Source organism: Perca fluviatilis, chromosome 8 (genome assembly GCF_010015445.1).
Source record: "Perca fluviatilis chromosome 8, GENO_Pfluv_1.0, whole genome shotgun sequence".
Lineage (NCBI taxonomy): Eukaryota > Metazoa > Chordata > Actinopteri > Perciformes > Percidae > Perca > Perca fluviatilis.
This window is the reverse complement of record NC_053119.1, coordinates 499,347-519,346: the sequence shown is the minus strand read 5'-3', so window position 1 is coordinate 519,346 and position 20,000 is coordinate 499,347. Positions and strand designations below refer to the sequence as shown.

At 44.5% G+C, this 20,000-nt stretch overlaps 1 protein-coding gene across 1 annotated transcript in view; it reads left to right on the top strand.

The window, feature by feature from the left end:
* Positions 1 to 20,000, top strand: part of tbc1d15 (TBC1 domain family, member 15) — a 30,542-nt gene that overhangs the window by 27 nt on the left and 10,515 nt on the right. Inside the window, 11 exon segments of the mRNA XM_039808066.1 lie at positions 1 to 82; positions 4,039 to 4,140; positions 4,541 to 4,615; positions 12,736 to 12,877; positions 13,335 to 13,542; positions 17,518 to 17,620; positions 17,793 to 17,987; positions 18,129 to 18,224; positions 19,187 to 19,228; positions 19,230 to 19,291; positions 19,912 to 20,000. The exon segment at positions 1 to 82 is cut by the window's left edge and continues 27 nt beyond it; the exon segment at positions 19,912 to 20,000 is cut by the window's right edge and continues 6 nt beyond it. Coding sequence (XP_039664000.1) covers positions 59 to 82; positions 4,039 to 4,140; positions 4,541 to 4,615; positions 12,736 to 12,877; positions 13,335 to 13,542; positions 17,518 to 17,620; positions 17,793 to 17,987; positions 18,129 to 18,224; positions 19,187 to 19,228; positions 19,230 to 19,291; positions 19,912 to 20,000 — 1,138 coding nt within the window. The 5' untranslated portion in view covers positions 1 to 58.

Below are 20,000 nucleotides of genomic sequence, written 5' to 3'. Positions count from 1 at the left end.
TGGTAGTTGAGAGGCGCGTGAGCTGCCTCCGTCACCAGTAGAGGCAGCAGAAGGCGACATGGCGGCGGACTGTGTTCTGAAGGTAAAACCTCTCTAATTAGACACTCTGTCGTCTTATTTATTTAATATTTAAACCGTGTCAGTCACCTCACTGGCTCAGACCGCCAACGGCTCAGCCGTTAGCTCTCGGAGCAGTTAGCTCGGCCGTTAGCCGCAGTGCTGGCTGTATTGTGACGTTGGCGACACTATCAGGAGGAGGACACGTCACGAGACCTTTCGTGTGGACTCCAGCCGTCTCGGACACGTCTCAATATTTAGTTTTTAGATCCACGACACGAACCGCAGGCTCCTAAACGTCACCACTCAAGCTGCGGTAGCATTAGCATGTTGCTAACCAAGCTAGCGGTTCAACGGTTGTTGACAGACTGGGCCCCTGACGTCACAGAGCTGGCCAGCGGTTGCCCTGTAGACTCGAGACATGTCTCTGTATTCAGGGTGGAAAGTAACTAAGTACTTTTACTCCAGTACTGTACTTCAGTCCAGATGTGGAGGTACTTTTTTACTTCTACTCCGCTACATTTCAGAGAGAAATACTGTACTTATTACTCCACTACATTCATCTGGTACAGCTTTAGTTACTAGTTACTTTAGTTACTCCGCTACATTCATCTGTTCCAGCTTTAGTTACTAGTTACTTTAGTTACTCCACTACATTCATCTGGTACAGCTTTAGTTACTAGTTACTTTAGTTACTCCGCTACATTCATCTGTTACAGCTTTATTTACTTATTACTTTAGTTACTCCACTACATTCATCTGTTACAGCTTTAGTTACTTTAGTTACTCCACTACATTCATCTGTTACAGCTTTAGTTACTAGTTACTTTAGTTACTCCACTACATTCATCTGGTACAGCTTTAGTTACTAGTTACTTTAGTTACTCCACTACATTCATCTGGTACAGCTTTAGTTACTTATTACTTTAGTTACTCCACTACATTCATCTGGTACAGCTTTATTTACTTATTACTTTAGTTACTCCACTACATTCATCTGTTACAGCTTTAGTTACTAGTTACTTTAGTTACTCCGCTACATTCATCTGGTACAGCTTTAGTTACTAGTTACTTTAGTTACTCCACTACATTCATCGTACAGCTTTAGTTACTTTAGTTACTCCACTACATTCATCTGTTACAGCTTTAGTTACTAGTTACTTTAGTTACTCCGCTACATTCATCTGTTACAGCTTTAGTTACTAGTTACTTTAGTTACTCCGCTACATTCATCTGGTACAGCTTTAGTTACTAGTTGCTTTAGTTACTCCACTACATTCATCTGGTACAGCTTTTTTACTTCTTAGTTACTCCACTACATTCATCTGTTACAGCTTTAGTTACTAGTTACTTTAGTTACTCCACTACATTCATCTGTTACAGCTTTAGTTACTAGTTACTTTAGTTACTCCACTACATTCATCTGTTACAGCTTTAGTTACTAGTTACTTTAGTTACTCCACTACATTCATCTGTTACAGCTTTAGTTACTAGTTACTTTAGTTACTCCACTACATTCATCTGTTCCAGCTTTAGTTACTAGTTACTTTAGTTACTCCGCTACATTCATCTGGTACAGCTTTAGTTACTAGTTACTTTAGTTACTCCGAATTCATCTGTTCCAGCTTTAGTTACTAGTTACTTTAGTTACTCCACTACATTCATCTGTTCCAGCTTTAGTTACTAGTTACTTTAGTTACTCCGCTACATTCATCTGGTACAGCTTTAGTTACTAGTTACTTTAGTTACTCCACTACATTCATCTGTTCCAGCTTTAGTTACTAGTTACTTTAGTTACTCCACTACATTCATCTGTTCCAGCTTTAGTTACTAGTTACTTTAGTTACTCCGCTACATTCATCTGGTACAGCTTTAGTTACTAGTTACTTTAGTTACTCCACTACATTCATCTGTTCCAGCTTTAGTTACTTTAGTTACTCCGCTACATTCATCTGTTCCAGCTTTAGTTACTAGTTACTTTAGTTACTCCGCTACATTCATCTGTTACAGCTTTAGTTACCAGTTACTTTAGTTACTCCACTACATTCATCTGTTCCGGCTTTAGTTACTAGTTACTTTAGTTACTAGTTACTTTACACATTAAGATTACTGCTCACTAAACACATGTAGTTTATAAAATCTGGTGTTTGATTTTAAAGTAAACTAGCCAACAATATAAAGGCTACAAGTCAGCTGACATGATGACACCATTAAACACACAACTGGTGGTGTGTGTGTGTGTGTGTGTGTGTGTGTGTGTGTGTGTGTGTGTGTGTGTGTGTGTGTGTGTGTGTGTGGACCATTAAACACACAACTGGTTGGGTCCTTTACACTTTCTACAAGGTTTTAATACTTTAACTACATTCTCCTGATGATACTTACAGACTTTAACTGATGGAACATTTTCTCTGCAGGACTTTAACTGTAACAGAGTATTTCTACAGTGTGGTATTAGTACTTTTACTGCAGTAATCTGGATATTTCTTGCAGTGCTGGTTAGATGTTTGTGTATTCTGGGTTATAGAACGTTTAGCGTGGCTGCTAGTTAAATGCTAACGTCAGCACGCAAAGTTCGTCATTCAAGACGACATCATCTCTGCTGCAACGTGACACACACAGAGACAGACAGACACACAGACAGACAGACAGACAGACACACAGACAGACACAGAGACAGACAGACACACAGACAGACAGACAGACACACAGACAGACACACAGACAGACACACAGACAGACAGACAGACACACAGACAGACAGACAGACACACAGACAGACACACAGACAGACAGAGACAGACACACAGACAGACAGACAGACAGACACACAGACAGACAGACAGACAGACACACAGACAGACAGACAGACAGACACAGAGACAGACAGAGACAGACACACAGACAGACAGACAGACACACAGAGACAGACAGACACACACACAGAGACAGACAGACACACACACAGAGACAGACAGACACAGAGACAGACAGACAGACACAGAGACAGACAGACAGACACACAGACAGACACACAGACAGACAGACAGACAGACACAGAGACAGACAGAGACAGACACACACACAGAGACACACAGACAGACAGACACACAGACAGAGACAGACAGACACAGAGACAGACAGACACAGAGACAGACACACACACAGAGACAGACAGACACAGAGACAGACACACAGACAGAGACAGACACACAGACAGACAGACAGAGACAGACAGACACAGAGACACACACACAGAGACAGACACACAGACAGACACACACACACAGAGACAGACACACAGAGACAGACACACAGACAGACAGACACACACAGAGACAGACACACAGAGAGACCCACACACAGACACACATAGAGACAGACACACAGACAGACAGACACACAGACAGACAGACACACACACTAATCTAATCTATCACACAGGTTATATGTCTGTCCTACAGGTTATATTAGAGATAAGTCTAACTATAGTCTGTCCTACAGGTTATATTAGAGATAAGTCTAACTATAGTCTGTCCTACAGGTTATATTAGAGATAAGTCTAACTATAGTCTGTCCTACAGGTTATATTAGAGATAAGTCTAACTATTGTCTGTCCTACAGGTTATATTAGAGATAAGTCTAACTATAGTCTGTCCTACAGGTTATATTAGAGATAAGTCTAACTATAGTCTGTCCTACAGGTTCTATTAGAGATAAGTCTAACTATAGTCTGTCCTACAGGTTATATTAGAGATAAGTCTAACTATTGTCTGTCCTACAGGTTCTATTAGAGATAAGTCTAACTATAGTCTGTCCTACAGGTTATATTAGAGATAAGTCTAACTATTGTCTGTCCTACAGGTTCTATTAGAGATAAGTCTAACTATTGTCTGTCCTACAGGTTATATTAGAGATAAGTCTAACTATAGTCTGTCCTACAGGTTATATTAGAGATAAGTCTAACTATTGTCTGTCCTACAGGTTCTATTTGAACTTGAAGGAGTCTTCATCCATCCGAGCAGCGATGAAGACGGCATCGAGCCAGATTTACTGGTTTCAGGGACTCTGCGGATCGTTGACAAGGTAAATCACGTCACGAGTCGTTGTTGTGTCTCTCTGGTGTTCATACCTGACTTGATGCACATTTCTCAGACGACATTCTCTAAGCTGTTGTATGACTCACACAAATGTCTTGTTCTGTCCACAACTCAAAGAGCTTCAGTTCCCTGTCCCAGAGAGAAGAAACTAAAACACATTAACATTTAACAAGCTGACATCACAGTAGTTTACCTGTTTTATCATCAAATATGACTCAAACTGATTAATAATGATCAGAATAGTTGCAGATTAATTTAACCGTTGAGTGAAGGAACTAGAACATATTGATTTTATTTATGTGTGATAACAAAGTGTGTTTTGACTGTAACACTGTTGTGTCTCCTGGTGAAATATCCTGATGAGATGTTGTCCCTCTAAATGTCAGGATGCTGAAGTCTTCGTGGAGTACAGACCTCTGGAGGACGCAGTCGACCCGTCCAACATGCTGTGTGCTGGAAAGGTTTGTCTGCCTACAGAGTAGAGGTGGAACGGTACACAGAAGTCACGCTCGGTTCAGACGTCTCGGTTCAGACGTCTCGGTTCAGACGTCTCGGTTCAGACGTCTCGGTTCAGACGTCTCGGTTCAGACGTCTCGGTTCAGACGTCTCGGTTCAGACGTCTCGGTTCAGACGTCTCGGTTGAGACGTCTACAGAGTAGCGGTGGAACGGTACACAGAAGTCACGCTTGGTTCAGACGTCGCGGTTGACGGTGTTGACATGTGTTTTTTGTTATTATGCATGTCTCAGACTGTACCACCTAGTGTCCTACTGTCTGTCCCCTGAGCTAGCTGTCTCAGACTGTACCACCTAGTGTCCTACTGTCTGTCCCCTGAGCTAGCTGTCTCAGGCTGTACCACCTAGTGTCCTACTGTCTGTCCCCTGAGCTAGCTGTCTCAGGCTGTACCACCTAGTGTCCTACAGTCTGTCCCCTGAGCTAGCTGTCTCAGACTGTACCACCTAGTGTCCTACTGTCTGTCCCCTGAGCTAGCTGTCTCAGACTGTACCACCTAGTGTCCTACAGTCTGTCCCCTGAGCTAGCTGTCTCAGACTGTACCACCTAGTGTCCTACTGTCTGTCCCCTGAGCTAGCTGTCTCAGACTGTACCACCTAGTGTCCTACTGTCTGTCCCCTGAGCTAGCTGTCTCAGACTGTACCACCTAGTGTCCTACAGTCTGTCCCCTGAGCTAGCTGTCTCAGACTGTACCACCTAGTGTCCTACAGTCTGTCCCCTGAGCTAGCTGTCTCAGACTGTACCACCTAGTGTCCTACAGTCTGTCCCCTGAGCTAGCTGTCTCAGACTGTACCACCTAGTGTCCTACAGTCTGTCCCCTGAGCTAGCTGTCTCAGGCTGTACCCACCTAGTGTCCTACAGTCGTCCCTGAGCTAGCTGTCTCAGGCTGTACCACCTAGTGTCCTACAGTCTGTCCCCTGAGCTAGCTGTCTCAGACTGTACCACCTAGTGTCCTACTGTCTGTCCCCTGAGCTAGCTGTCTCAGACTGTACCACCTAGTGTCCTACAGTCTGTCCCCTGAGCTAGCTGTCTCAGACTGTACCACCTAGTGTCCTACTGTCTGTCCCCTGAGCTAGCTGTCTCAGACTGTACCACCTAGTGTCCTACTGTCTGTCCCCTGAGCTAGCTGTCTCAGACTGTACCACCTAGTGTCCTACAGTCTGTCCCCTGAGCTAGCTGTCTCAGACTGTACACCTAGTGTCCTACAGTCTGTCCCTGAGCTAGCTGTCTCAGACTGTACCACCTAGTGTCCTACAGTCTGTCCCCTAGCTAGCTGTCTCAGACTGTACCACCTAGTGTCCTACAGTCTGTCCCCTGAGCTAGCTGTCTCAGGCTGTACCACCTAGTGTCCTACAGTCTGTCCCCTGAGCTAGCTGTCTCAGGCTGTACCACCTAGTGTCCTACAGTCTGTCCCTGAGCTAGCTGTCTCAGACTGTACCACCTAGTGTCCTACTGTCTGTCCCTGAGCTAGCTGTCTCAGACTGTACCACCTAGTGTCCTACAGTCTGTCCCTGAGCTAGCTGTCTCAGACTGTACCACCTAGTGTCCTACAGTCTGTCCCCTGAGCTAGCTGTCTCAGACTGTACCACCTAGTGTCCTACAGTCTGTCCCCTGAGCTAGCTGTCTCAGACTGTACCACCTAGTGTCCTACAGTCTGTCCCCTGAGCTAGCTGTCTCAGACTGTACCACCTAGTGTCCTACAGTCTGTCCCTCGAGCTATGTTCTCAGACTGTACCACCTAGTGTCCTACTGTCTGTCCCCTGAGCTAGCTGTCTCAGGCTGTACCACCTAGTGTCCTACAGTCTGTCCCTAGACTAGCTGTCTCAGACTGTACCACCTAGTGTCCTACAGTCTGTCCCCTGAGCTAGCTGTCTCAGACTGTACCACCTAGTGTCCTACATGTCGTCCCTGAGCTAGCTGTCTCAGGCTGTACCACCTAGTGTCCTACAGTCTGTCCCCTGAGCTAGCTGTCTCAGACTGTACCACCTAGTGTCCTACAGTCTGTCCCCTGGGCTAGCTGTCTCAGGCTGTAACCTAGTGTCCTACAGTCTGTCCCCTGGGCTAGCTGTCTCAGACTGTACCACCTAGTGTCCTACAGTCTGTCCCCTGAGCTAGCTGTCTCAGGCTGTACCACCTAGTGTCCTACAGTCTGTCCCCTGAGCTAGCTGTCTCAGACTGTACCACCTAGTGTCCTACTGTCGTCCCTGAGCTAGCTGTCTCAGACTGTACCACCTAGTGTCCTACAGTCTGTCCCTGAGCTAGCTGTCTCAGACTGTACCACCTAGTGTCCTACAGTCTGTCCCTGAGCTAGCTGTCTCAGACTGTACCACCTAGTGTCCTACTGTCTGTCCCCTGAGCTAGCTGTCTCAGGCTGTACCACCTAGTGTCCTACAGTCTGTCCCCTGAGCTAGCTGTCTCAGACTGTACCACCTAGTGTCCTACAGTCTGTCCCCTGAGCTAGCTGTCTCAGACTGTACCACCTAGTGTCCTACTGTCTGTCCCCTGAGCTAGCTGTCTCAGGCTGTACCACCTAGTGTCCTACAGTCTGTCCCCTGAGCTAGCTGTCTCAGACTGTACCACCTAGTGTCCTACAGTCTGTCCCCTGAGCTAGCTGTCTCAGGCTGTACCTAGTGTCCTACAGTCTGTCCCCTGAGCTAGCTGTCTCAGACTGTACCACCTAGTGTCCTACAGTCTGTCCCCTGAGCTAGCTGTCTCAGGCTGTACCACCTAGTGTCCTACAGTCTGTCCCCTGAGCTAGCTGTCTCAGGCTGTACCACCTAGTGTCCTACTGTCTGTCCCCTGAGCTAGCTGTCTCAGGCTGTACCTAGTGTCCTACAGTCTGTCCCCTGAGCTAGCTGTCTCAGACTGTACCACCTAGTGTCCTACTGTCTGTCCCCTGAGCTAGCTGTCTCAGGCTGTACCTAGTGTCCTACAGTCTGTCCCCTGAGCTAGCTGTCTCAGACTGTACCACCTAGTGTCCTACTGTCTGTCCCCTGAGCTAGCTGTCTCAGACTGTACCACCTAGTGTCCTACAGTCTGTCCCCTGAGCTAGCTGTCTCAGACTGTACCACCTAGTGTCCTACAGTCTGTCCTGAGCTAGAGCTGTCTCAGGCTGTACCACCTAGTGTCCTACTGTCTGTCCCTGAGCTAGCTGTCTCAGGCTGTACACCTAGTGTCCTACAGTCTGTCCCCTGAGCTAGCTGTCTCAGACTGTACCACCCTAGTGTCCTACTGTCTGTCCCCTGAGCTAGCTGTCTCAGACTGTACCACCTAGTGTCCTACTGTCTGCCCCTGAGCTAGCTGTCTCAGACTGTACCACCTAGTGTCCTACAGTCTGTCCCCTGAGCTAGCTGTCTCAGACTGTACCACCTAGTGTCCTACAGTCTGTCCCCTGAGCTAGCTGTCTCAGACTGTACCACCTAGTGTCCTACCGTCTCGTCCCTGAACTAGCTGTCTCATGCTGTACCTAGTGTCCTACAGTCTGTCCCCTGAGCTAGCTGTCTCAGACTGTACCACCTAGTGTCCTACTGTCTGTCCCTAGACTAGCTGTCTCAGGCTGTACCTAGTGTCCTACAGTCTGTCCCTGAGACTAGCTGTCTCAGACTGTACCACCTAGTGTCCTACTGTTCTGTCCCCTGAGCTAGCTGTCTCAGACTGTACCACCTAGTGTCCTACAGTCTGTCCCCTGAGCTAGCTGTCTCAGACTGTACCACCTAGTGTCCTACAGTCTGTCCCCTGAGCTAGCTGTCTCAGGCTGTACCACCTAGTGTCCTACTGTCTGTCCCCTGAGCTAGCTGTCTCAGGCTGTACCACCTAGTGTCCTACAGTCTGTCCCCTGAGCTAGCTGTCTCAGACTGTACCACCTAGTGTCCTACTGTCTGTCCCCTGAGCTAGCTGTCTCAGACTGTACCACCTAGTGTCCTACAGTCTGTCCCTAGGGCTAGCTGTCTCAGACTGTACCACCTAGTGTCCTACCAGTCTGTCCCCTGAGCTAGCTGTCTCAGACTGTACCACCTAGTGTCCTACAGTCTGTCCCCTGAGCTAGCTGTCTCAGACTGTACCACCTAGTGTCCTACTGTCTGTCCCCTGAGCTAGCTGTCTCAGGCTGTACCTAGTGTCCTACAGTCTGTCCCTAGGCTAGCTGTCTCAGACTGTACCACCTAGTGTCCTACAGTCTGTCCCCTGAGCTAGCTGTCTCAGGCTGTACCTTAGTGTCCTACAGTCTGTCCCCTGAGCTAGCTGTCTCAGGCTGTACCACCTAGTGTCCTACAGTCTGTCCCCTGAGCTAGCTGTCTCAGACTGTACCACCTAGTGTCCTACTGTCTGTCCCCTGAGCTAGCTGTCTCAGGCTGTACCACCTAGTGTCCTACAGTCTGTCCCCTGAGCTAGCTGTCTCAGGCTGTACCACCTAGTGTCCTACAGTCTGTCCCCTGAGCTAGCTGTCTCAGGCTGTACCACCTAGTGTCCTACAGTCTGTCCCCTGAGCTAGCTGTCTCAGGCTGTACCACCTAGTGTCCTACAGTCTGTCCCCTGAGCTAGCTGTCTCAGGCTGTACCACCTAGTGTCCTACAGTCTGTCCCCTGAGCTAGCTGTCTCAGGCTGTACCACCTAGTGTCCTACAGTCTGTCCCCTGGGCTAGCTGTCTCAGGCTGTACCACCTAGTGTCCTACAGTCTGTCCCCTGAGCTAGCTGTCTCAGGCTGTACCACCTAGTGTCCTACAGTCTGTCCCCTGAGCTAGCTGTCTCAGGCTGTACCACCTAGTGTCCTACAGTCTGTCCCCTGAGCTAGCTGTCTCAGGCTGTACCACCTAGTGTCCTACAGTCTGTCCCCTGAGCTAGCTGTCTCAGACTGTACCACCTAGTGTCCTACAGTCTTTCCCCTGAGCTAGCTGTCTCAGACTGTACCACCTAGTGTCCTACAGTCTGTCCCCTGAGCTAGCTGTCTCAGACTGTAGCACCTAGTGTCCTACTGTCTGTCCCCTGAGCTAGCTGTCTCAGGCTGTACCACCTAGTGTCCTACGGTTCCTGATAGCTGTCTCAGACTGTACCACCTAGTGTCCTACAGTCTGTCCCCTGAGCTAGCTGTCTCAGGCTGTACCACCTAGTGTCCTACAGTCTGTCCCCTGAGCTAGCTGTCTCAGGCTGTACCACCTAGTGTCCTACAGTCTGTCCCCTGAGCTAGCTGCAACAGCCTGAAGTGTGTAAAGTAGGATGTAAACAGTAGGGGAATAGCCTTGTTGGCCTCGGGGATGTTAGTGTAGACCTTGTCCTAGATTCTGTCCCCTTTGGTAGGACAGGAGACATGTTAGTAGAACTTAGGGAGTACAGACTTGAGGTTTGAATGATTGAAATCCCCTGCAGCAGTAAACGCCCTTCCGGGTGTGCAGTTTGCTGTTTGCTAATGGCAGCATGTAGTTCTTTCATTGCTTGCTTAACATTGGCATCAGGCCATGGCAACAGTACATGTGGATTCTCTGGGTAGGTCAAAAGGCCGGCATTTAACAGACAGATATTCCAGGTTCTCAGAACAGGTACTCCCGGTCATGACAGCGTTTGTGCACCGTGCATTGTTGACATAAATGCACAAACCAGCGCCTCTGGTCTTACCGGAGTCTTCAGTTGTTCTGTCAGCTCTGAACATAGTCCGCCCCTCCAGTTCGATTGCAACGTCCGGAACGTGGCCGTTCAACCAGGTTTCAGTGAAAATCATGACATTACAGTCCATGATCCGTCTGTGAGAGGTAATCCAGAGTCCTATTTCATCCATTTTATTCGCCAGTGACTAAACATTGGCTAGGAATAAGCTTGGTCGTGGTAGCTTATGTGGGGTTAGCCTTAGCCTAGCTCGTAGGCCACCGCGCTTTCCCCGCTTCCGGGCCCTCCTTCCCGGGAGAGCTGATATCCTAGACCCCGGCGTCCCGGCTATCTCTGGTGGACGATGAAGATTTGGGAAAACGTTGCTCGTGCAGAGTGCGTGGATGTTCAAAAGTTCTTGTCTGCTGTACAATATATCCCCATGGTTGTATCGAGGGATAGGCGCTGCCAATAATAAACGCTCAGTAATATGCAAAAACTGGGAAAACACAGAGACTCGCGCTGTACTCGCGACGCTATGTTGTCCTGATGGACCACCCGCGTAGTTAGTAGTGTAGTTTTATTTATTTTTATACCGTGTATTCTCCGTGTAAATTCATGCCCCGAACCGTGACGCCCGTTCCGTTTTGGTTCAATACGAATACATGAACCGTTCAGCCCCTACTACAGAGTAACACAATGCTCACACTGGTGTCTGTTTTACATTATAATCCAGGGTTTTTCCTGGCTCAGATTGGGCCTTGGGCGCGACTACGCAGGACAGTGAGCATGATCAGTCCAAACAGTGAAGGCAAAGAGTCTGTGTTACCTTATTTGACATGATGAGTAGGTGTAACAGTGAGTGTGTGTAGTTATCTCAGAGAGGATGTAACAGTGAGTGTGTGTAGTTATCTCAGAGAAGATGTAACAGTGAGTGTGTGTAGTTATCTCAGAGAAGATGTAACAGTGAGTGTGTGTAGTTATCTCAGAGAAGATGTAACAGTGACTGTGTGTAGTTATCTCAGAGAGGATGTAACAGTGAGTGTGTGTAGTTATCTCAGAGAAGATGTAACAGTGAGTGTGTGTAGTTATCTCAGAGAGGATGAGAGGATGTAACAGTGAGTGTGTGTAGTTATCTCAGAGAGGATGAGAGGATGTAACAGTGAGTGTGTGTAGTTATCTCAGAGAGGATGAGAGGATGTAACAGTGAGTGTGTGTAGTTATCTCAGAGAAGATGTAACAGTGAGTGTGTGTAGTTATCTCAGAGAGGATGAGAAGATGTAACAGTGAGTGTGTGTAGTTATCTCAGAGAGGATGAGAGGATGTAACAGTGAGTGTGTGTAGTTATCTCAGAGAGGATGAGAAGATGTAACAGTGAGTGTGTGTAGTTATCTCAGAGAGGATGAGAGGATGTAACAGTGAGTGTGTGTAGTTATCTCAGAGAGGATGAGAGGATGTAACAGTGAGTGTGTGTAGTTATCTCAGAGAGGATGAGAGGATGTAACAGTGAGTGTGTGTAGTTATCTCAGAGAGGATGAGAGGATGTAACAGTGAGTGTGTGTAGTTATCTCAGAGAGGATGAGAGGATGTAACAGTGAGTGTGTGTAGTTATCTCAGAGAAGATGTAACAGTGAGTGTGTGTAGTTATCTCAGAGAAGATGTAACAGTGAGTGTGTGTAGTTATCTCAGAGAGGATGAGAGGATGTAACAGTGAGTGTGTGTAGTTATCTCAGAGAAGATGTAACAGTGAGTGTGTGTAGTTATCTCAGAGAGGATGTAACAGTGAGTGTGTGTAGTTATCTCAGAGAGGATGTAACAGTGAGTGTGTGTAGTTATCTCAGAGAAGATGTAACAGTGAGTGTGTGTAGTTATCTCAGAGAGGATGTAACAGTGAGTGTGTGTAGTTATCTCAGAGAAGATGTAACAGTGAGTGTGTGTAGTTATCTCAGAGAGATGTAACAGTGAGTGTGTGTAGTTATCTCAGAGAAGATGTAACAGTGAGTGTGTGTAGTTATCTCAGAGAAGATGTAACAGTGAGTGTGTGTAGTTATCTCAGAGAAGATGTAACAGTGAGTGTGTGTAGTTATCTCAGAGAGGATGTAACAGTGAGTGTGTGTAGTTATCTCAGAGAAGATGTAACAGTGAGTGTGTGTAGTTATCTCAGAGAGGATGAGAGGATGTAACAGTGAGTGTGTGTAGTTATCTCAGAGAAGATGTAACAGTGAGTGTGTGTAGTTATCTCAGAGAAGATGTAACAGTGAGTGTGTGTAGTTATCTCAGAGAAGATGTAACAGTGACTGTGTGTAGTTATCTCAGAGAAGATGTAACAGTGAGTGTGTGTAGTTATCTCAGAGAAGATGTAACAGTGACTGTGTGTAGTTATCTCAGAGAAGATGTAACAGTGACTGTGTGTAGTTATCTCAGAGAAGATGTAACAGTGAGTGTGTGTAGTTATCTCAGAGAAGATGTAACAGTGAGTGTGTGTTTCCCATCAGGACTCCAGCTCAGTCATGGAGTGGGACCAGTGTTCGGGGGAGAAGTCCAAGTCTCTGATAGAGACCCAGCAGAGCTACGAGACAGAGTGGGACATGATCAACGCCGTGTCCTTCAAGAAGAAAACCTTCACCAACGGAGACGGTGAGTTCCTCTCATCCACTTTAAATATCTGCGAACTAGGTGTTGTTGGATCATTATTCATCAAAGAATGGACAAAATCACTGGACTTCTCTTAAAAGGTCGTTTACTTGCAGCAAGTAGAGTCAGTTTACAGCACTGCAGCGTAAGTACAGAAACACAATGTATAAGGAGTTGGTTACAGCTCTAATCACTTCATAACGTTCCCATGGCAACAGGGGAAAATGGCTGCTCTTGTGTGAAGTAAACGCTTTCTGCTACGATATATACGTGACATTTTTGCAACGAAAATGCGGGGATTATGAAATCATTCAAGCCCCGCATATTTTGCACGGAAATCGGCAATTTATGCGGCGAAAGTGCATAAATATATGCGGACTTCGGCTGATTATGCGGTGAAATATGCGATTGCATAATGGCGTTTTTGTGGAGGGACTGATTGCAGAATGTTTTGCGCCAGGCTCTGTGAACCCCAGCCAGGAGAGGAGCCGCTGGGCCTTCTGCGTCAGCGTGGGAGACCTGCGCTGCGTCACGCTGAAGGCGGAGGGCTGGAGCTTCCTGCTCCTCACGCTGAAGGAGGCCCGCTCCAAGCTGCCCACGCTGCACTTCCACCAGGGGGGCAGCACACAGTTCCTGGACAGCCTGGGGAGGGTCGCTCTGCTCAGCCCGTGAGTTCAGATCAACCTACGATGATGTGATGTGATGATGATGATGTGTTGATGTTGTTGTGTTGTGTATGTCTGTGTGGGGTGTGTGTGGGTGTGTGTGTGGGGGGGGGGGGGGGGGGGGGGGGGGGGGGGGGGGGGGGGGGGGGGGGGGGGGGGGGGGGTATTGATGATGATGATGTGTGTTTGGTTTGTTTGTGTGTGTGTTATTGTGTGTTTGGTATGTGTGTGTGTGGTGATGTGGTTGTTATTGATGTTATGTGTGTGTATGATGATATTTGTTGGTGTGTGTGTGTGTGTATGTGGGGGGGTATGTGTGTATGTAGTGTGGGTAGTATATTGTGTATTGTGAAGATTTTGTGTTCTGTGATGTTTGTTATTGAGATATAGTTGTTGTGATGTTTGTGGTTTGATGTTGTGTGATGATATTATTAATGTGTGTGGTATTATGTGTGGGGTGGTGTATAATGAATATGATGGTGAATGGTTTGTGAGTGTGTTATGTAGATGGTGTCTCTGTGTGTGTATGGGTGTGGGTGTAATGTGGTATGATGGTGTGTTTGGTGTTTGTATTTGTGGGTGTTTGCTGTGTGTGGTGTGTTGTGTGTGTATGTGGAGTTCTGTGTTTTTTTGATTTTGTGTTGTTTCTCTGTGTATTTGTGGTGTGTGTGTATGGTGTGTGTGTTTGTGTTTATTGTGTGTGTTGTGTGTACTGTGCATGTGTTTGTATGTTTTGTGGATTTGTGTGTGTGCTGTGGTGGTGTGTTTTTTATTGTTTTTGTAGTGTGTTTGTGGTGGTGTGTTCTTGCATGCTCTGTGTTTTTTGTCTTTCGGTGTGTTCTTGTGTGTGTGTGTGTAGTGTGTGTGTGTCTCTGGAGGTCCGTGTGTCTTTATTGTTGCTGTATGGGTTGTGTTGTGTGGTGTCTCTGTGTGTGGGTGTGTCTGTGTGTTATGAGTTGGTGTTTTTTGGTGGGGTCTTCTGTGTGAGTGTGTGTGGGTGTTGGCATGTGCCTGTGTTTTGTGGTTTGTGTGTGTGTGGGTGTATGTGATTTCGGATGGCTTTGTTTGGTTTTGGTGGTGTTTGTGTGTGGGTGTGTGGTGTGTATTGTGGGGGTGGTGTTGTAGTGAGTATTTGTAGGGTGTGTGTTGTGTGTGTGTGTGTGTTGTCCTTGTTACATTATTCAGGACACAGTGTCTCTGTCTCAGCGTACAGAGCTGTTATTAAAGATCATATCGAAGCCTTTCATAATAAAGGCGTCCGGATGAAGTGCCTGATATTTTCAGAACACCGGCGTGACGTCCTGCTAACTGTCTGTCCCCTGATTGGCTGCTTCGTCTTTTATCAGATGCAGTTAAAGTCTGCAGAGATCCATAAAAAGGTTGACTGACTGTTTCTGGATTTTGTTTTGAAGTAACCAGACCTCCGAGTCAGCAATTCTAATAAAAAATTAACAATGAAGGGAAATGAAAGTCTGATTATCAAAGTTTTACAAGAGTGTCACCCGGAGCAGTGAAAGTATAAAAATGTAATGTGAAGCATCAGCTACCTCGAAACTGAGTGATGGATTATATGTTGTGAGTGTGTGTGTGTGTGATGATGTGATGTGTGTGTGTGTTGTGTGTGTGTAATTCGTGTGTGTGTAATTGTGTGTGTTGTATTTGTTTTGTTTGTGTTTTTTTTTGGGTTTTTGTTTTTTTTTTTATTGTTTGTGTGTGTGTGGTTGGGTAATTTTTTGGTTGTTTGTTGTTTGTGTTTGTGTGTGTAGTGCGTGTTGTGATTGGGTGTGTGATGTGTGTGTGTTGTGGGTAATGGTGTGTGTGTGATTGGTGGTGATTGCGGGGTGTGTAAGCGTTGTGTTTTGCTGTGTGTGTTTTGGTGTGTGTGATTGCGTGTGTGTGTGTATTGCGTGTGTGTGTGTGTGATTGCTGGTGTGTGTGTGTTATTGGTTAGATTGGTTATTTGTTAACGGTGTGTGTTTCTTATTATGGTGTGTTAGGTGGGGGGTGTTGGGGGTGGGGGGTGTGGGGGTATTGTGGTGCGTGTGTGTAATTCATTATTGTGATGTGTTAGTGATTTTGTAGTTGTGTTTGTGTTTTGTGTGTTGTGGGTTGTAATTGGGTATTAGTGTGTGTAATTGCGTTATTGTGTGATATTGTGTTTGTGTGGTATTAATTAGTGTGTGTGTGTGTAATTAGGTTATTAGTAGTATTATTGTAATTGAATTATTATGTGTTGTAATTAGCGTGTGTTGGTATGAAATTGTGTGGTTTGGTGTATTAGCGTGTGTGTGTGATTGTGTGTATTGTGTAATAGTGTATTGTATGTAATTAGTTGTTGTATATTGATAGTAATTAGGTATTGTTATTGTGTATTGTATTAGTGTGTGTATTGCGTGTGTGTGTAATTGATAGTATGTGTATTATTATTGTAATTAGGTGTGTATTTTGTAATTGGGTGTGTTGTCGTTTTATTGTTAATTAGGTGTTATTATTATTTTGTTATTTGTTATTAATTGTAGCTGTGTAATTGCGTGTGTGTGTATGTTTTATTTTGTTTTATTTTGTATTTGTTTTGTTATTATATTTTTTTTTTGTGGTTTAATGCGTGTATGTGTATTATTATTATTATTATGAGCGTGTGTGTGTAATTGCGTGTTGTATTGTGATGTTTCGTGTGTGTGTATTGAGTGTGTGTGTATTATTGGTTTAGTATGTATTGATATGTGTGTTGTGTAATTCGTGTGTTATTGTTGTTTTTGTGTATGTTGTTGTGTATTGTGTGTATTATTTGTGTGTGTAATTATTATTGTATGTATTATTAGTGTGTATTATTGTGTGTGTGTATTCGTGTGTGTGTAATTAGGTATTGTATTATGTATTGAATTGGTGTGTGTGTAGTTGTATTTGTGTTGTAATTTTATTATTATTATTGTGTAATTGCGTGTGTGTGTAATTGATTTGTGTGTATTGCGTGTTTGTGTAATTGGTGTGTTTATTGTGGTGTGTATTATATGTATTGTGTGTGTGTTGTTTTGTTTGTTATGTGTGTGTATGGGTATGTATTATTGTGTTAATTGGTGTGAGTTGGTGATTATTGTTTGGTGTGTATTAGTAGTGTGTGTATTATTTATTGTTTTGTGTATGTGTGTGTTGTGTTGTGTTTGCGTGTGTTTATTGCGTGTGTTGTGTGTAATGTGTGTGTTGTTAGTGTGTTTGTTGTTTTATTTTGTGTGTAATTAGTTGTATGTTTTATTAGCGTGTTTTTTTTGTAATTATTGTGTGTATGTATGTGTGTGTATTAGGTGTGTGTGTATTGGTGTTATGTGTTTTGTGTGTGTTTTGTGTATTGTGTGTGTGTGTGTGTGTTTGTATTATTATGGTATTGTAATTGCTGTGTGTGTGTAATTGGTTTTTGTTTTAATTTTGGTGTGTGTGTAAGATGTGTATGTAATGTGTTTATTAATGTGTGTATGTATGTATGTATTATTTATGGTATTGTGTAATTGTTATGTGTTGTGTGTGTAATTGGGTATGTGTGTGTATTGGATATTATTGTTAATGTTGTAATTGCGTGTGTGTGTGTTGTGATTATTGTGGGTAATTGTGTATGTGTGTGTGTGTATTATTATTGTGTTTTAGTGTTAATGTAGTGTATGTGTAGTAGTGATGTGTTTTTATGGTAATTAGCGTGTGTGTGTGTAATTAGATTATTTTGTTATTGTGTGTATTATTGTGTGAGTGTTGTTGTTATTGTAATTAGTATGTGTGTATGTGTGTGTGTGTGTGTTAATTGCGTGTGTGTGTGTGTGTGTGTGTGTGTGTATTATTGTGTAATTGGTGTGTGTGTGTGTGTGTGTGTGTGTGTGTGTGTGTGTGTGTGTGTGTTATTATGTGTGTATTATTATTGTGTTGTGTATGTGTGTATTGTGTGTGTGTGTGTGTAATTGCGTGTGTGTGTAATTGCGTGTGTGTTTTCAGGTCTCCAGAAGATGAAACCTGTCTGCTGGTCAGTACTCCAAACAGAGCTCTGTCTCAGTCCTTCGAGAACCTTCTGGATGACAACAACTTTGGACTCGTTAATGTAAGAAGCTAAATCACTGTGAAAGTCACACATGACCTGAATCAGATTCAGAATATTGTCTAATTCAGAATCAAAGTGTAATATCAGTGTGCTAAATTCAGAATATTGTCAAATTCAGATAAATGTGGTGAGTGCTGGGCTTGATGTTAAGAGAAGAGTTTGTTTCCAGCAGAAGTTCAGGAAGGACCCGTACGTCACCACGCTGGGAGGCTTCTCCAAAGTCACCAACTACATCTTTGATGCTTTCCGGGGGACAGAGGAGCAGCACCAGCGCCCCCCAGAGGAGGTGGCCGACCTGCTGAGTGAGGTCATCCCGGGACTGGAGATCAACCAGCAGGAGGAGCCCGGCTTTGAGGTTATCACCAGGGTGAGACACAGCAGCAGCAGCATTATTATTATTAATATTATTATTAATATCTGTCTGTCTCTCTTACCTGTCTCTCGCTCTCTGTCTGTGTCTCTGTCTGTCTGTTTATCTTACCTGTCTCTCTGTCCCCCTCCCTCTCAGATGGACCTGGGTCCGAGGCCGGAGGTATCAAGGCGGCCCCCCCTGTCAGCAGAGGACTGGACCAAACACCAGGATCCAGAGGGGAGGATGACCAGCATCTCAAAGCTAAAAAAACTCATCTTCAAAGGGGTCAGTGTTTCATTGGTTGATCTGTCTTGTCGGTCTCCAGGTTCCAGATGGGAGTCTGGGTAGATTACTGATACGTAGTTTATTATATAGATATCGATAGGTAGATTATCGATAGGTGTGCATTAGGTAATTATACGATACGTTAGATTTTAGTCTTATGCTTGGTGATTGTGTAGATTAAGTATGGTAGGTATGATGATGGTGGATTGCGATAAGATTGGATTACGATTAAGATTGGATTATTAGTTAAAGATTTGATTATATTGATGTAGTGGGTATAGCGATGTAAGATTTGGATGCAGGTGAATTGATTAGGTGATATGTTGATTTAAGGTTGGATTTGCGTGCCAGGTGAGATTAATAGCATATAAAATTGGATTATACTGATAGCAGGTAAGATTAGCATACGTTGGTATGGATGTGGTGGATTAACATTAAGATTGGATGTATGATACGGTGGATTATGATTAGGTGGATTAATTAGGTGGATTATGATTAAGATTGTTAAGTTAGATTAGTTGTGTGAATTGGATTTCGATAAGATTAGATTACGATAAGGTGGATTAGCATTAAGTTGGATTAATAGCGATAAGAGTGGATTAATAGCGATAGGGTGGATTACTAAGATTAGATTATATGGATGTGGGTGGATTAGCATGGGTGGATTGATGATTGGATTATGTATTAATTGATTGATTTGATTTGATTTAGGTGGGTCTTGATAAAATTGGGTTGGATACTTAGATTGGATATGCGTGTTAGGTGGATTAATGATAAGATTGGATATGCGATATGGGTGGATGTAGCGATATGGTGTGGTGGGTCTGTTGGTGTGTGGTGGGTGTTTACGATAAGATTGGTATGCGGTGGGTGATCTGCGATAGGTGGGTGTTGATGTCTGGGTCTGTGTGTGTTGATGCTCCCCTGCGGGACTCTGTCGCTTGGTGAGGGGAAGAGCCTGGAAGTTCCTGTTTGGGATATTTCCCGTGGGACAGCACGCTGGAGCAGAGGAAGGTCCTGCAGAGAGACAAAACGTGAGTTAACCAGTCAGCAGAACTTCAGCTCACAGCCTCTCAACTCACCTCTAGAAGACGTCACTTTGACCTCTTTAGAGAAGACAAAACTCAGCAGACTGATCAGTTATGAAACTGATTATTAGTTGTACACATTGAAAGAGTTTCAGCCCTGGTTGGAGATGTTTAAATAATACTGTAGTAAATGTCTGTATGTTTCTACAGAGATGAATACTACAGTTAATTTCTGTATGTTTCTATAGAGATGAGTACTACAGTTAATATCTGTATGTTTTTACAGAGATGAATACTACAGTTAATTTCTGTATGTTTCAATAGAGATGAGTACTACAGTTAATATCTGTATGTTTCTACAGAGATGAATACTACAGTTAATGTCTGTATGTTTCTACAGAGATGAGTACTACAGTTAATGTCTGTATGTTTCTACAGAGATAAATACTACAGTTAATGTCTGTATGTTTCTACAGAGATGAGTACTACAGTTAATGTGTATGTTTCTACAGAGATGAATACTTCAGTTAATGTCTGTATGTTTCTACAGAGATAAATACTACAGTTAATGTCTGTATGTTTCTACAGAGATGAATACTACAGTTAATGTCTCTATGTTTCTGCAGAGATGAATACTTCAGGATGAAGCTGCAGTGGAAGTCTGTCAGCGAGGAACAGGAGAGGAGGAACTCCAGACTGAGAGACTACAGGAGTC